At 38.1% G+C, this 18,363-nt stretch overlaps 1 protein-coding gene across 6 annotated transcripts in view; it reads right to left on the reverse strand.

Moving 5' to 3' along the window:
* VTI1A (vesicle transport through interaction with t-SNAREs 1A) overlaps window positions 1-18,363 on the reverse strand; it is a 344,315-nt gene that overhangs the window by 325,347 nt on the left and 605 nt on the right. For all 6 annotated transcript variants that reach the window (XM_008539676.2, XM_008539690.2, XM_008539667.2 and 3 more), the window contains exons 2-3: window positions 8,391-8,449; window positions 3,774-3,884 (exon numbers count right to left, since the gene is read on the reverse strand). In XM_008539676.2, the coding sequence (XP_008537898.1) occupies window positions 3,774-3,884; window positions 8,391-8,449 (170 nt within the window). The remainder of the gene's footprint in view (window positions 1-3,773; window positions 3,885-8,390; window positions 8,450-18,363) is intronic.

Genomic DNA, 18,363 nt, shown 5'->3' on the forward strand with positions numbered 1-18,363 from the left:
AAAGAAAGCAAGTGGACAACGGCGTCGAAGAAAAAAGGATTGAGTTGTCCTCTGTCTTTCCCCATTGGCATAAATATTCCCTTAAAGTCTTGATACTACAAGGGGAATAGAGAGCTGCTTCATTTGCAATAAACATAGAGAGACGAAGGACCATCTCTGCTATTCTTTTCTTGGGATTCAATATTTTTGGGTATGGTATAACACTATAAGGAAGCTATCAAATATCTTTAAGAACACATTCCTCATTCCTTTAAAAAATAAAAGAATTGAATATAAGAGGAAGTTAGAATCAAAAGGGAATTAAGTCAATATTTTCTACATTCTACTCAAATACTCGCGTGATATGGTATGGTCAAGCAGAAAAAGCTACAAAACAGGAGTCAAGGAACCACTCACTTTGCAAAGCCCTTCAGTGGCTTCTCACCAACTCAGAGCAAAAGTCAAGGTCTTTACCGGGCCTACAGTGCCCTTATAGATCTTTCTTCTGCATCCCTCTGTAACCACATGCACCTCTCTTCCTTGCTCACTCAAGCCACAGAAAACACCCCAGCAAAAATTGCTACAACCACCTTGCTATTCACTCCTACCCATTTACTCACTTTATTTTCACTTACAGCATTTTCACTACCCGAAATTATGAAATATACATATTTGTTTGTTTCTTGTCTTCCCCACTAGAATTTAAATTACATGAGAGCAAGAACTTTTTCTGTCTTACAGCTTTTCTCCAGGACCTAGGACAGTGACAGATACACTGTAGGGCTCAAGAAAGACTTGTTGAACGAAATCTGTAATCAATCCAAGCCTCTTGGTCCTATCATGTGTAAGATGGTAAAATAGTGATCCACATCTGCTCTGTCTACTCTTTAGACAATGAAACGAAGTAACGTATGCTACAGCACTTTATAAGCTTTAAGTCACTGTACAATAGACGGTGACGGTGGTAGTGGTAAAGGACGTCTCCCGACACGGTAGAAGCAAGCTATGGCAGCAAATATACACATAAACACATGAATTTTTAATGATAGCCTGGAGAATAAATGTTTAGTTCATAGTTGCTGGCTCCATTTTTCTTTATAATAGAAAATATACTTGAAAAATACTTATCCAAGTATACAATATCCAATACCTAGAGGACTCTACCCAGGATTATACTCTTCAGGAAACAAAAAAGATTACGATTGGGTTAGTTGACTTAAAAGCCACAGCAGCAATTTAATTTCTGAAAAAAAATTTAAGAAGGAAAGATTAAAACTAAATTCCATGTTACGGGCCAAATGGTGTCTTCTCCAATTCATGTGTTGAGGTCCTAACCCTTAGTCCCTCGGAAAGGGACTGCATTTGGAGACAGGGTCTTCAAAGACTTAAGTGAGTTAAAATGAAGCCATTAGGGTGGGCTTTAATCCGCTAGGACTGGTTTCCTTCTAAAAAGAAGAAATCAGAACACAAAACATACAGAGGGAAGACCATGGGAAGACACAGGGAGAAGTTGGCCATCCACAAGCCAATGTGTCACAAGAAACAAACCATGACGACACCTTGATCTCGGACTTTCAGTCTTCAAAACTGGGAGGAAATAAATTTCCATTGTTGAACCCACCCAGTCTGTGATACTTTGTTACATCTAATCCATTTGGTTGTTTTAGAAATCAAGAGAAAAATCTCTGGAAAAGAGTTTCATGAAGAGGAGGTAAGCAAACTAAAATAATCCTTATCAATATTTTCTTTTACTTTCATCATTTGTATGGAAACATTAACTTTAATTAGAATTGTCTAAGTGTAAATTTGAGTGGTCAAATTCTTAAATCAATCCAATTTTCTCACCATATCTCATATTCTCGCTGAGAGAATCTACCTTTCACAAAGCAGTTAGAGAAGGTTTTATCTAGTACAGAGCACAGAAGCCAGGCAGTTACATTTCTTTCCTGAATTTAGGCCCAATGTGGATTCCAATTTTTTTTTTTTGAGAAAGATTAGCCCTGAGCTAACTGCTGCCAATCCTCCTCTTTTTGCTGAGGAAGACTGGCCCTGAGCTAACATCCGTGCCCGTCTTCCTCTACTTTATATATGGGATGCCTACCACAGCATGGCTTGACAAGTGGTGCCATGTCCACACCCGGGATCCGAACTGGCAAACCCCGAGCCCCCGAAATGGAATGTGCGCACTTAACCCCTGTGCCACCAGGCCGGCCCCTCCAACTTTTTTTCTAATTAATAGGAACACAGTTCAAAAGGCAACTACATCAGAGTCACTGATGTAGCCCATTTCAACTTCACAGGAAAATACCCATTAAAATATAAAATAAATTCACACGACTGCCAATCCCCCTATTTCCAGACTCTAGGTCCCTAACCTTTGGCCTTGTAACGGAAAGGTACATTGCAGTCAAGGAAGTGCAGCCCCCCAAAATAAAACAGCTAAGGCAGGAACAGGAAGATCCCTATAAATTCTTGACTTTCTTTATGAATTTAGACCCCAGGGTCAGAGACACAGTTGATTTATATGCCAACACATGACTCCTGTCACTCACAGGTCAAGCTCAGATCGTTCCTTGTCTGTATTTTTTTAAAATTGTAATTGTGATAAAATATATATAACATAAAATTTACGATCCTAATCATTTTAAGTGTACAGTTCAATAGTGTTAAATATATTCACATTGCTGAGCAACCAATCTCTAGAACTTTACACTTTGCAAAACTGAAACTCTATACCTTTTAAATAGTAACTGCCTACTTCCCCCTCCCTCCAGCCCCTGGCAACCACTACTTTCTGTCTTTATAAATTTAACAACTCTATGTACCTCATATAAATGGAATCATATAGTATTAGTCTTTTGTGACTGGCTTTATTTCACTTAACACAATGTTCTCAAAGTTCATCCATATCATAGCATATGGCAGAATTACCTAATTTTTAAGGCTGAATAATATTCCATTGTATGCATGCACTACATTTTGTTTATCCCTTCATCTGTCAATGGACACTTGGGATGCTTCCGTCTTTCAGTAGTGCAAATAATGCTGCTATGAACATGGGGGTACAAATATCTCTTTGAATCTTTGCTTTCAATTCTCTTGGATATATACCCAGAAGTGAAATTGCCCAGATGTATCTTTTCTACTCCTATTACTTTCTAATTGCTAACAATTTTAACATTATATCTTTATGTTCTTAAATTTGCTATAAAGTAGGTAGAGTTGAAAGTCAGATATATAGGAAGAGAAAGCTAAATATTCTCATGGGGCAATTGATATAAAGGATCACGTATAAATTATTCATTGACTTCCTTCTGTCTTTTTGGGGGGAGGAGTGTAACGTATCCTTTTCAGACTCTAAAGTCTATGGAGCCTATCCCAGGAAAATATGCACATAGCAATGTACATCCAAAATTACGGGTATAATTTCAGAACATTCATGAGCCCCTGAAGTCCATCTAAGAACACTGCCTCTTAAAGGCCCAAAATTGGGTTTCAAAATTCTAATAAATGTTAAATACTGATAAATACTATCCAAACTCAAAGAACCACATGATTTGGATGTATTTGTCAGTCCTGAATCCAACATACTTCCAATTCCATCATTAGCTAGCTCTATAAGCACTTCTAGATCCCCAAGTCATAAATAATGAAAGCTATTGCTTGTCTTTTGCACAAACCCCTGAAGATGATGCACATAACGCTGGCTGAGGCATGTGGAAGAAACAATAAAAAACAGGTGAACGTTCAGTTTAAGGATTAGTAAATATGACAAATGGTGGAATTGGACTCACAAAATCTGTTTCAAGTTTTCCCATTTCTTGCTTGTAGCTTCTCATCCTGTTGCTGTACATCCCTCGACTTTGGGGGGGTATCTCTCGGACTTCTAAATCCATCTGTTCAAGCTGGAAGGGCGAGAGGAAAATGTGATTTAAACCATATGCTTATTCTTTATTTGATCAGACGTTTAGAGCTGAAAGGATTTAATTCCCATTCCTCATTTTACAGTTGAGGAACCAGGCCCAGGGAGCTAACAGTCCCTGATCAAACAACACTGGGACTACTTTTGTGCTTAATTTTTGTTTAGGTCAACAAATAGCTACTGAATGCTTGCCAAGCGACACACAGAGTGCCAAAGCACTTACGTGGTCAAGTATTTCTTTTAAAACATATACAGGAATCCAAACAGCCTCAATAATGATGATTTTAATATCCTTGGAGTATCCTATCCTTCACTTCAACCTGATCAGGTCTTCTGAAGCCAAACCACGAGAAGTATGGGAAGATAACCAAACCGTTCTTTCCACCGTTAATCTATGAAATGTCAGCCCAGCCTTAGCCATTTGGTGAAAATTCTTCTGGAAGGTCTTTTCTGCTTAGGAAATCACATACCAGCCAACATGTGATCTCGCCCTCCAGCCTAACTCTGTGTACTTTATAACCTCATTGATATGGAGTTAAGGATACAGCAATATGCTAAATTACACAAAGCTCACTGAAATCATGGCAGGGCACTTTTTAACAACCTGTCATTACATAACACTTTGTCTGTCTGTAACACATGAGCGTTTATAGGAGGCAATACAGAAATATTATGATGGTTAAGAACACAGGCTTTCAAATCGGATGCCTGCATTCACATCATAGCCTCCACTACTCACTAGGCATTCAAGCCTGGACAAGTTTCTTAACTTCTCCAGCCCTTTTTTCATTTCTAAAAATAGTATGCCTTTTGTAGGGCAGCTGTGAGGATTAAATGAGGTAATTCCTATAATGTACTTACAACAGTGTCTCTTACTTGGTAATCGTACATTAATGTTAACCATAGTAGTAAGGATTACTGATGGTGAAGAAGAAATACAGCAAGCATGAGTCAGGTATCAGAGGTAGATTATTTATACCTGGCATTAAAAAAATAAAAACGAGCAACAACAACAAATTGGTTCAAGCCATGTCTGATAAACTCTCATCCAAAACGTTGCCATATATTTGGCCTTTTATAGCATTGTAATAAGTTATTTCCATGAACACTGTAAGCTTCTCACTAATAGAATTCTTACTTGTCCAGTGTAAGAGAGTGAATAACTATAGTAGAACACAGATAAACCAGAAGACCATGTTTCCAACTTATAGGCCTCGATTTTTATAAAGAAAACAAAGATCATTTTAATTAGCCTTGATTTAAGCAGTGGCATTCAAATTATTAACATGTCTCAACATAAATATGAAGCATCAATAAATTAAATAGTTACTCAGCAAAGCCATTATTTAAAGCACTACTCTGAAATCATCATCAAGTACTTAGTTCTAACAAGGTGAACAGGATCATCCAGACAAATAATTGCAAAAGCACATGTAAGTAAAAATCCGAGAGTTAAGTACATTTTTGTTTAAGGCATTTTACAAGGACACTTAAAACTAACTTAAAAGTAGGTAAGAAAAGGGGCTGGCCCCGTGGCCGAGTGGTTGAGTCCGCGCGCTCCGCTGCAGGCGGCCCAGTGTTTCGTTGGTTCGAACGTGGGCACGGACATGGCACTGCTCATCAAGCCACGCTGAGGCAGCGTCCCACATGGCACAACTAGAAGGACCCACAATGAAGAATGTACAACTATGTACTGGGGGGCTTTGGGGAGAAAAAGGAAAAAAAAAAAAAGTAGGTAAGAAAAGAAAAAGGAAACATACAACAAGCACTTAAAATGAAACCAGGAATAAGGCTAAGATGCACTTGTCTCATGTTGCCACAACATGCACATGGCCAATGTAAAGTGGAAGACATGACAATTACAAGACATTCAGTGTCTGAGAGATTAACGCAAACAATCATTCAGCAGAAACACAACTAACACTAATAAATCAAATCAAAAAGAAGTTTTTCTCCCAAGCTTCTCAAAAAGACAGGATGTAATATAATGAACAGTGTCCTTAACAAGGATCTTATCAGAATTAAGTAAATCAGCTTTCTGATCATTTTAAACAAACAGAAACACATATCTCAGACAAAACTCCTTCCGTTAGTAATAAGTAAAGAAGACTATAAGCTCCATGAGGGGGACTGGCCCCACGGCCATGTGATTAAGTTCGCACACTCTGCTTTGGTGGCCCAGGGTTTCGCCAGTTTGGATCATGGGCGCGGACATGACACTGCTCATCTAGCCATGCTGAGGCAGCGTCCCACACAGCACAACCAGGAGGACCTACAACTTGAATATACAACCATGTACTGAGGGGCTTTGGGGAGAAGAAGAAGAAGGGAAAAAAAAAAAGAAGAAGAAGAAGAAGATTGGCAACAGACGTTAGCTCAGGTGCCAATCTTAATTTAAAAAAAAAGCTCCATGAGGGAATGACTATGTTTTCTATTTCTTGTTACAGTAAAACCTTGGTTATCAGGAGACCAGCTTGCTATCACCATCAAGCAAATTTGTGTCTCCAAAACAAGGCAAATAAATAAACCAAAACACAGATTTTGATGGCAAAAAAACCAGCTAATGAAAACTCAATAATGTAAGAAGTCAAATCAAGATTCAAAGAATTAACCATTTGAACTATTTATGGTAAGTCTGCCAATCAGAAAGAAGAAATGTCCTGATTGACATCTATGGTGTGCAAAAGGTCAGGTTTTTTACAGAAAAGCAGGAAGCATGAGAGAAGTAGTTGAATATAAAAAGAAAAGAAAGTAAGGAGAAAAGCATTTGAAAAAAAAGAGGAAACTTTCAAAAGAGAGATGAACATTGGAAGATGTGGAGATTAGAAGGTAAGCTGCCACTGTAGAGACGGTGACAGCTGCCAGCAGAGATCAGAGGCATATCTTACAGACTATAGAGAGCACCCGACGTTCTGATAGCTAGAAAAGAACCAGCAATAGAGAAGGCACAGCAGCAGCTCTGCAACGCGATGCCTTAGCACTCAAAGACACAGAGGAAAAGTCTGCTGTGCAATGGGGAACAACAGCCACGTATTCCTTCAGACTCCCCAAAGCAGCAGTTCCCCAGGTATGGTCCTGTTAACAAATGTTACTCAGTCAAATAAGCTTGGGAAATGCTCCATGCTCTAGCTGCCCCCTATAGACCCTTCTTAGAGATTCATAATGCTTCTTAGCATACTTAAGGGTCCAAGAAGGTCCTGCAGAAAAACAACAACCAAAAAAGACCTCAACCTCCAATTCTATTTAAGCTACAGCTTCCCACACTTACTGGAACAGGCAACACCAGTTAATAGAAACACACTTAAGGAAACTGTTCTAAGTATATCAGCAAGTAGTACTGAAGGAACATCAAACAGACCCTTCAATATTTAGAAAAGCAGCACAGTCATTTAGGACAACAATGCAGTAACAGATTGAATCATACTTGCACTACTTGGCTTTAAAACAAAAAATTGGGATACAATACTTTTTAATACTTTTTGTTCTATGATTTGCAAATTTATTTATATCAAAAAGTAGTGGATGAGCTGGAGCTCTGGGTTTAGCATATCTAGATACAAATCCTTACTCCATCACTTACGGGGGGTGGTACCTCAGGCAAGTTAATTAATCTTTCTAAGCCTCAGTTTCCCCATCTACAAAATGGGATAGGAACAGTGTTGAGAATCACTCCTCTGTGGGTCTCTCATGCTCCTACATGTCTTGCTGGGCATGCCAAGAATGCAAGGCCTTAACCACTCTTTTCCTCGGCCATTTCTCAGGGTTGTATTTGCAGGGAACAATCTTGGGGGAGGAAATAACGTATCCTCCTGGGACAAGGAGCAGACTTGCTTACAGGCTGCTGTAAAGCAGTACATTTCCCAGGCTCCATGTTCCTCTCCTGTAAGATATTCCACTGTATGTGTAGGCATTCTTCTAGGCAAACCTGCATCACGCCTGTGAGAACTGGTGCTCAGGAAACTGACCCAAGCATGCTGAAACTCTAGTAGCTGCTTTTGCTGTGAGTAATACAAGTCTATTGTCTCTGACCTAGGAATCTCACGTCTTCTATCAGCATCCATGAAACTGTGGCAAGCTCACTTGTCAGTGAGCAAGTAGGGGGAAATCTCAGATCCTTAACAGTTTTTGACAAATAGTACTTGTCTCACAGAGTTTTAGTGAAAATTAAATATTATACAGTAAGTAATATATCTAAGCCAGTGTCTAGTACCCAGTATGCCTTTAACAAGCATTAGCTATTTATAACTATTATGAAAAGTACTATGAAGGAATAAAAATTAGAGGTGGAAACTTAATGAATCACTTTTATTAAGAATAAAATCCCAGGAGCTGTTAAACTCTCTTCAATTTAAAAATTGATGAATTCCAAATTATAAAATGCTATTCAGTAATGTTTCACATTTCTACAATGTATAAAACAGGCTAGAGGAAGGCATCAACTTAAATGGCTCTGGTCATGTGTTAAATGTATTACCAAGTTGATACGTACCAGTTCTTTTGCTTCTTCGAGCTGTTTCTCCACATTTGCAACCATCTGCTTCTTCTCATCTGGAACAAACAATAATATCAAGGAATCGCTATGGATACAAATACCTTTAATATTTACAAACTTCTATTTTTATATAACTTTTTCCTTTCTGATCAATCAGAGTAGAGAATTACCATATCAGGCAAATGACTATATCATTCCTTGGTAGGGTAGGAACCAATTTAAGCCACTGATTCTAGGCTACCTGGAAATATGTAATCCTAGGGAGTACCTAATTATTAAGAGATGCCATAACATTTTTAAGAGAAACAAAAAATTATTTTGTTCTTTAGAAGAGACTGTCAACAACAGCAGATTTAGTGACGGCATCAGGAATCTGCAAAGTCATGACTTTAATAAATCAGGAATAACTGATATATGAATATAAAAGTCATATACAAAAATGATTCCTAAAATTGGGCAAGATCTTAAAATCCTTTTAAAAAAATGTACTTTCATTGAGAATTGGATGTAATAGAAGAAATATTTGAAGTCAGGACTACTAATTCTAAACCCAAAGCCACTAGCTACTCGCTGGTTATGAGATCCAAGGTAAGAAAGAGTTTTTTCTGAGACTCAGTCTGTATGCTCTAAAATGGAAATTTAACATACATACAGGATCCTTTTTAGCTCAAATAAGCTGAGGTAAGTGAAATTACTCTTAAATTGTGAAGTGCCAAGTCTCTTATGTGGTTTATTCAAACTCTATCACAATCAAGTTATAACCAACTGTAACTCCCTTTTCTGGGAGAAATATATCCCAGAAGGTAATTGCAGAAAACTTTTCCCTACTCACATTCCAAACCAATCAGCCCATTTATTCAGAGACTGCATCTAAGTTTTGAGCTAACTAAACTTATCAAACAATTATAGTTTTGTCTGCTTAGCACCTCACTCTTCTCAGGCAGTAACTCCCACTCTTGAGGCTCTCCTCTTCACCAAGCAGGTCAATGGGAGATGCTGTCTCCTATGATCCTGCCTCCACCGTCATAGTGACCTGGCAAAGGATGGGCTTCTCATCCTAGCTGGGCCAATCCTAACAGCTCAATCTCTCTTGCCACATTGGTCGGGGTGTGGGGGGAGGGGGGGCGGGTGGCATAAGACCCAAGTAGACCAATCAAAGTCCTGGAACAACGGGAAAGTCTTTTCCTCTCTTTTGGTAGAGTTACAAGTACATCTGAGTCCAGAAGCTGTTGGGATTCACCACTGTTCTAGCAACGAGCGAGCCAGTTTGTAATGGTTAAGAACGAAGCCTACATTAGAAAGAAACAAAGCTGAGAGAGAGACAAATAGAGAGAGAGATAGACAGATGAAATAGATAGATTAGATTAGACAGATTTAGTTTTTAGTTCCAGATAACTTTGAAACAGGTTTTGCTTGACTTTATCATGGTTTGGTTTCTTAAACCAACAAATTTCTTTTTCTTTGTTTCAAGTTGGGTGTCTGTGACATGGAACCTAATGATCACAAACTGACATATAACAGACTGGAAAAGTCATGAAGCTTGAAATGGGTACACCATCTCTTAGCTGACTAGCTCTTCAGAAGGCTAGTCAACACTAAGTGGGGAATCTTTAGAAGTTATTTTACTAAAATAATAATTAGGTTCTGCTAACCCTAACCTCTTCCCTTTGATCCCCCCAAACTAGAGACACATAAAGTCTTTTATGTGTACTCTAAATATTTCTCCTAAGAAAAATACACATTTGGAATTAAAATTTAGCTTGATTTTCCCTCTTTGAAAAAGTTATACCTACATATGGCCAGATTAAGAATTTAGTATATGATCTCAAATTTACTTGCCTCTGGCACATGTCAATCTGTCTAATATTACCACAAATTATAATAGAACCGCACTACGTTTTTGTGATAGAGCAGAGTATGAAACAAGACAAATCCACCTTGGACCAAGAGCAAGATTACGTATTTACATGTCAGAAGGAACATCTTGTTTTCTTTAAGGTACTCAGTTGTTAGGAATGTCCATGCCTTGACCTCTAGGATTGATATGCACCAGTTTTTCTCATTAACAAAACAAAACAAAGACGGAAGCCGCATTCGCCTTTGCTACTGCCCTCCCTCTCCTTCTCTGCTCAGTCACCTTTCCCTTCTTCATCTCCCCCTTTCCTCCCTGTAATCTCACTTGCGCCCCCAAGATTCCACGGAAATGACTCAAAGATTAATAACCTTTCCCTGTCCTATTTTTTACTTCATCTTGTGGCATCTGATACTCTGCTCCTCCCGTCCTGTCACTTTCTCCTCTCTGGTTTCCATGACACCCTGATTTTGTGTTTCTCCTAAACACTCATTTCTGTCTCAGGGTCATCTTCTGGACATCCTCTTTTTCAGCCCATCCTTTAACTGTCGGTGTTCCTTGGAGTTCAGTCATTGCTTTTCCTCTCTTATGACAATTGTCTACATCCCTGGGCAATTTCACCCACTCCCATTTTTTAACTATTATATTATATATTTCTGATCCCAAATCTTTATCTCTAATCCTGATATAGTTCCAGGAATTCAAACCTTTAATCTCAATGCTTATGCCCATTTCTACTGTGACCACCTGGCAAACTGCTATGCAAAACTCTCTTCAGCAATCACTACCTCTTGGAAGACTTTCCTAATCCAACAAAAGAGTTAACCCCTCTCTTCTACAGAGACTCTTACATAATCCTAATGATTTATCTCTCACACTCACAGGTCTAATTTACTGTCTAGCTTGGAGGCTCCAGGAAGACAGGAACTGTGTCTTAATTATCTTTATAGTCCTAAAATCTAGTACTGAGCCTGCAATATAATCAGTTCTTGAAAAATGATGGCAAACTGAATAAAGACTGTGGGTTAATGCAAGTTTTCACAAAAGAAGCTATGCTACCAACCATCCCGATTTCCCTGTCTCCATGTCTGCCCCCTCCCCCATTTAATTTTCCTAAAATGTGTTTTTGATTGGTTCACTTGATCCTAATGGTCAAGGTCCTCTGCAGTCCAGATCTAAGCAACCTTTCTAACTTTATTTCCAACTACTAGCTCTCCAGTATGTACTTCACATGCTAACCAGACAGACTATTCATTACTATCCAAGCACATCTCTCTTTTTTTTTTTTTCTGCTTTAAGCTTTTGTTCAAGCTACTATTTATGGTTCTTTGGCTGAATATAACAGAACTGATTCTGACTAACCTAAACCAAAAAAGAATAACATGGGGTAGCTTACAGAGCCAATAGAAAATATGAGCCCCCAAGCTCAGGGAGGACAGTACCCAGGGTGGCTCAGGGTTCTAAGCGAGCAGGAACTCACCAACAGTTTCTGCAAAAGGAGAGTCTTGAACAATAATACCATGCTTTCTTCTTGGTTCACTCTGCTCAAAACTCAAATTCCCAGCAAAAACTCTCTGAATGTCCTCATTAGTGTAACGTGTTCACATCCTCACCTGGGTAGGGCATAGCAGCCTGTCAGACTGGGTTTAGGTAGTTCATCAACGGAAAATTGAGGTGCTGCAATCAGAAGATAGAATAGAGGATTCTCGAAACAATAGATGCCCACTGTACCCACTTATTGCAACCTCTTGTAATATATTCTTTCTCCATTTTTGTCTGCTAAAAACCCCCTATCCTTCCAGGTGATCTCCTGAGACACGATCTTATCTCCTCTGACTTCCTAGATCTCTGTGCTCTGCTCTACTGGTCCTAACGGTCATTAGATATTGGTTTCTGTAGTTTTCTCTTCAGCCCCATTTACAGCTACTTGAAGACAGGGACCATTCTTGACACTTCTTTGTCCTATTTCTGTCTTTAGCAGAGAGCTGTATACGGCAGATGCTCACTAAGTGCTTACTGAGTGAATGAATCAGTCTTAGCATTCAGCAACATGATATGACTCACAGAGAAACTGAGGAAGAGAAACATTATATCAGTGAGGACTGAGGCAAATCTTCCTACTTGGAATGGCAAGTTTTCCTTTATGAAAGAAATAAACTGGGATGGGAGGTGAGTGGGATAATATAAGTAGATTATTTTCTCATAAAATCTATTTCATACTGGCACCATCAGAAATAATTGTGGAGCTGAGCCAATCTTTGATATTTTTAAGAGAAGAATTAAAAAGGTGACAATTTAGGAGGAATGCATGAGGAAGAGAGGAAAGAAGGAAGGACTGAATTAGACGACCTTGGAAATATCTACCAACATTAAGTTTTGGTAACCTTTTGACAGTATTCACATGTATTCCCCAAGAGAGCTTCATGCTGCCCACCGCGAATGGCATCCCCTTTACAAATGGCACCCCCTTTATAAATGGCACATTCCTAGGATTCAAAATCTCATAGCTAACAGCTGTCGTTATTTTTATGGGCTATGTGTTAAATATTATCATACTCAAACCTCCAAACAACACTTTGAAGTTACTAGTATTATCCCATTCTCAGGCAAGTAAACAAACAGAGTGATTAAATAATTTCTCTAAAGTTAAATAGCTAATAAATGGCAAAGTTGGAATTCAAATCAGGTCTATTCTCCAGAACTGAGCTCTTAACTTCTAATGTACTATATGAATTACACTGTATAAACAAACTTCCTCATCTTTTTTTCCTACATACAGGGTTGATGAGTGCTGACTTACACATAAGTCTTTGTATAGTGTGATCTTTTCTTGCCTACTCAATATCAACAGAAGTGCTTAGTACTGAAATACACATAAATCTGTGCAGAGTCTGATTCTTTCTCATTATTAACAGAGGTGCTTAGTTAGCCTTGCACACCCCCCATAAAGTACAGTGAAAGTGTCGGGGCTCACTTGAATTCATGTACTGGTACCTGTCTTTGTGCAATGTAGGTACTTTTTAATAAAACTAGCAGCAGAAATTATGTACTGGGAAAGGTGGAGTGAAATCACTAATAGAGGAACTTTTTATGTTAAGAGAACTTAAAAATGGATATATTAGTAATGTTACACTGTGTAGCATGGTATAGGATGGTCAATGTTAAGACAAAGCCATTCTAGAATGATCCTTGTGATAATAGATTAGAGTTGGAGATATCAGTATGAACTCATGTTTAGCTTACTATACATACAGACAGCTATATATACAAATATTTATCAATATGTATACATACATGAGTTAGTATACACACATGTATTTCCCTGCTCTAGTGGCCTTAATGGTCTGTCAGCTGAGAGGGCCTAGAAGTAATAATACCCCAATAGCAATGGGCACACCTACTGTCCAGATCTTGGTTTCCAACACCATTTTTCAATAAAAAGAAACAGGATTCCTTGGAGAAATGGCTGATTCTAGGACTAGTGTAGGAAAAATATAAGATGATCCTGGAGGGTCTTATAACACCAGAAAGTAAGAAAGAGCTAAAAAGGAAAAAAAATTTAAAAACCCCACAATGATGGCGGTATATCAAAAGGATATAGAAGCCAAGGAAAGGGTTCCAATGGTCAAAGCTGGATCAATCTGAGCAACATAATAAAGCAGTATTGGAATATAACAACAAAGTATAACATAAACACCATGAGACTCTAGATATAAATGACTGAATAAATAAGTAAGTGGAGAATAGACAAATCTCTCCTGTATATAAGAATCTCAAATAATTTACATAGATACTAAGCCTTCAAAGAGGTGGAACATAACCCCCAACACACATACACATACTCCTTAAGTGTGGGCTACGCATATGATTTCCTTCTGAAGAGTATGGAAAAGAGGAAAAAAGTAACTTTACAGTGGAGAAACGTGACAAAACACTACCCCAGCCAGGTGATCAAAGGTAACATCAGTAGTGATAAGTGATATTACAGTATGTGCTCTTGACACGACGTGATGAAAATGGTGCTTTACCTCTGTGATCTTCCTCCTAAACCCTACAACCCCAGTTCTGATCATGAGAAAAACGAGAGGCAAATCCCAACTGACGAACATTCTATGAAATATCTGACCAGTACTCCTCTGAACTGTAAAGTCACAAAACATAAGGAAAAGCCTGAGAAACTGTCACAGTTAAGAGGAGCCTAAGAAGCCATGAATATTAAATGTTTTGTAGTATCCTGAATTAGATTCTAGAATAGTGAAAGGACATTAGGTAAAAAACTAAGGAAATCTGAATAAAGTATGGACTTCAGTTAATAATAAAATATCAATATGGGTTCACTAGCTGCAACAAATGTATCATATTAATATGTTAACAATAGAAGAAACTGACATGAGGTATATACAGAGTCTCTGCACTATCTTTGTGATTTTTCTGTAAATCCAAACCTACTCTAAAATTAAAAGTTTATTTAAAAAAGAATCAATGAAGCTATTACTTAGGTTAACTAAACTGTTGAAGGGAGAGGTGCCTCTGGGATTAGAGTGTGAGTAGTATGTGTGTATATACCTAACCCAAATCCTACCAACTTTACTTCAACTCAACTCTGCACCTGAGTTCCTGATTTAGGGCTGGAACCCTCCCCTCTAACTCTCCAGAACAACGGAAATGTAATGCAAGCAAATCATATATCATAATTTTAAGTTTTCCAGTAGCCACATTTTAAAAAGTAAAAAGAAACAAGTGAAATTAGTGTTAATATATATTTTTTTAGTTTTAATAATATTTAACCTGATACATTCAAAATATTATCATTTCACAATGTGGCAATAGCCACACTATAAGTGCTCAATAGCTGCATGTGGACGTTACAGCTCCAGAGCCACACATATTTTAAGCAAACCACGGTATTCATAAATAAAAGGAGACTTCTCTTCTTTTATTCTCTCACTCAACCACCTTGCAAAGGCAAGAGAGCATCACCAAACAACATTTATGGCTTCTTCCATACATCGCTATGTCTAGATGGTTTCCAAAAGCCTCAGCACTTGGCCTGGAGTCTAACTCATCAGCTAACTAATCAGCTAGATGAGAGCATTTCCTTCCAGAAAGGACACCCATCTTGCCCCACCACTTCCACTTCTCTCCTCAGCTTCCCTCTTTAATATCCTGAGTACAAACCCAATTCCAATTTCATATTCCAAAGTCCCTGATCACTCATCTCCCTTCAGATATGGGTGTTTGAGAAAGATTCACCTAACTCTAGTCTAGGCACAGAAAGGAAGCAAGAATTGATATCCAAGTTTCCTTTAAGAGTTCAATTAACACCACGAGGTCTGAGGAGCTGGGTCCTGACTAACCCTACCAGCTGTTGTCTTCAGCAGCAGCAATAGTACCACTAACTTTCCCTGAGAAAAAATTTTGCTAGTGTTACATGCTTTATTTCATTTGATTTTTACAAGACTTTAAGGTTGAAACTGTTACCCCTTACCCCCACTTTTACAGGTAGAAGAAGCAGGCTTAGAGAGGCCAAGCAATTTGTCCAAGCCTTCTCATCTAGGGAGTAGCAGAGCTGGGATGCTAAACAGATCTGATGCCATGCGTGAAACTTAACCAATCTGCCATAAAACCTTTCCTGGTATTTCTGACTACAGCCTCAAAGTGATAGGATTCACAATAGACCATTCACCTCTCTGTAAATGGTGAGGTGAGCAACTAATTGCAGAACATTTTGTTTAAGATCCTTCAGGAAGCCTGCCTGATGTAAGGGAACCTCTGCACCTATAAAGTATCCTCAGAGTTAGGATTCATCACCAGAGGAAGGGGAACTTCACAATTAGTACCAGTTATGGTTTCTACTCACCTATTTTCCTGACTTTACCACAGAACACTAATCATTAAAATCAAATACAGTGCCTTAACAGTATTGCCTAAGAAGGGACTATCCGTCTCATTAGTCCAATTACTAAAATTAGTTAAGATTCAAACACATTCGCCTAAGAGCAGAGTCTTTTTATTGTTTAAACATATCACAGAGAAATCAAATTTCTTTTTAAAAATATTCAGTCTTGTCTATTCTCTTTGGAATTAACACTTTAATACATTGTACACACACAGCAGAGAGTGAGGTGAATTGCAATCAATCCTACCCCTTCTACTTCAATTTAAGTCAGTCACAGGTTGGGGAATGAACTGCTTTGGCTGAAAAGTTTGCTCTGATTTTTAATCTTCTTAACTCAAGAAAATTACAGTTATCTCCATAGGGTCAACCGCTAATGAAGCCCAGAGAGAGAGAGATTATAATTACTTTTAGTCATACTGTTTTTGCCATGGTTGTACACATTTATTTGTTGGTCCACAGACATACATCTGAAATTCATAACTATATGGATATATTTTTCATCTTTTTCTATTTATCAATTAGAAACAGATTATAAAGGGAGCAAGCACAAGTAATTATTAAGAGGGAAACCACAGCATTTTTAAGAATTACTATTATTCAAGTCAGTAAGCATTTTTCCAGTACAGTCTCCTTTCAATTCTAACGTAGCTGCTACGTTTGGGCCTTATTTTATACTATACGTACTTAAGGAGAGTCAAGGCTTTACTTTTAAGGTACTTAATTCAAAGGTTTCCTTCCATATGGTGAGAAGGGTTACATTAAAATATAAAGGCAAGGAAGAAATCACTTGTAACAAAATCTGTTCTCTTGGAAATAGTTATTACAACTTTGCACTCTGATGACTATGTTACTTTATAAAACACCTTCCTTCTACAAAAGCTATTAGCCCAAACAAAAAATGTTTCCCTGTTAAAAGTATTACAATTAAAAATGAGCAAAAAACCAACTGAAACCACAAGTCCTGATATTCTGAGGCTCTGGGACTCAAGTCAAAGGAAGTAGTCTTCAACAATGACAACAAAAATCAAGACGATCTTGGACAGGGATTGAAGAAGCGAGGTGATGTATCATGAAGTGATGAGGCCATCAGGCACTTTCTCCACAAAAATTTCTGAGGCAGCAGAGCTTGGTGGTATATGCTACCTTTGTTCTCTCCTCTTGTTCCCTCACTTGGACTCATAAACCTCTTTAAGACATGATCCACCTCCTCCAGAACTAACTGGGACTTCAGGAGATGAGTGGGGTGTAAGTTCAGAGATCCTGGCTTCAAGCAAATATCCCTATTAATAGAAAATAGGTGGGGGGGGGGGAGGGGAGAAAACAAAGAAATAAAGGAAGAAGATTACTTATAAACATATAAGTTTCGGGAGAAGTAGGGAAAGGGAAAAAGGAATGACAACTTTGGTCCAGGAGAAATTATTGCTGGCATCAAGGATTGACTAAAAAGGTGGGAAAGAAGCTGCCCACCAGTTCATGGATCAATGAGCATCTTCTTTTCTACACATTACCCTCCAGAGGTAGGACTAAGTCTAGCAGCCTGACGATGTTTCAATTTCCCTAACAAAACTAAGCCAAAAAGTAACAATCTTATCTGCAACTAACTACTTAAATTAAATCTGTACTTAGTGAAAGACAAATCCTAAAACAATGTCTTACAAACAAAAATCACAAAATATGTTTATATTCATCTGTTCATTTACTTAAACATTTTTCTGTGCCCTTTCTAAGTAAATGCCAAGGAAATCAAAGATAGCTCCTATCTTCACATAGTTGGCAGTCTAGAACAGAAAGTAAGCCATGCTAAAACACAAAAACCAAAAACATTTCTGGACGGTAGTTGTGGAATTCTAAAAGTGAGAAAAACTATCCTGTACCAAGTTTTACATAAAATTGGGTTACAGACTCCTAAGAAGGACGAGAAATAAGAAATGGGGTTGAGGGTATGAAAAATACTAACGATAAGAGCAGCTAACACCAAAAAAGGGTTTTACGTGTGTTAAATCATTTAATCTTCACAACAACCCCATGAGAGACGTACGATTCTCCCCCATTTTACCAAGAAGTAAAGTTGAGGGAGGTTAAGAAACTTGCCTAAGTGCCACAACTATTAAGTGGCAGAGCTGGGATTTGAATCCAGGCACCACAGCTCTTAACCCTATTTTGCCGCATAAAATAGTATTATTACTAATAAAACAACATTACTGTATATTGCAGACCCA

This window comes from Equus przewalskii, chromosome 1, assembly GCF_037783145.1.
Source record: "Equus przewalskii isolate Varuska chromosome 1, EquPr2, whole genome shotgun sequence".
Taxonomy (NCBI): domain Eukaryota; kingdom Metazoa; phylum Chordata; class Mammalia; order Perissodactyla; family Equidae; genus Equus; species Equus przewalskii.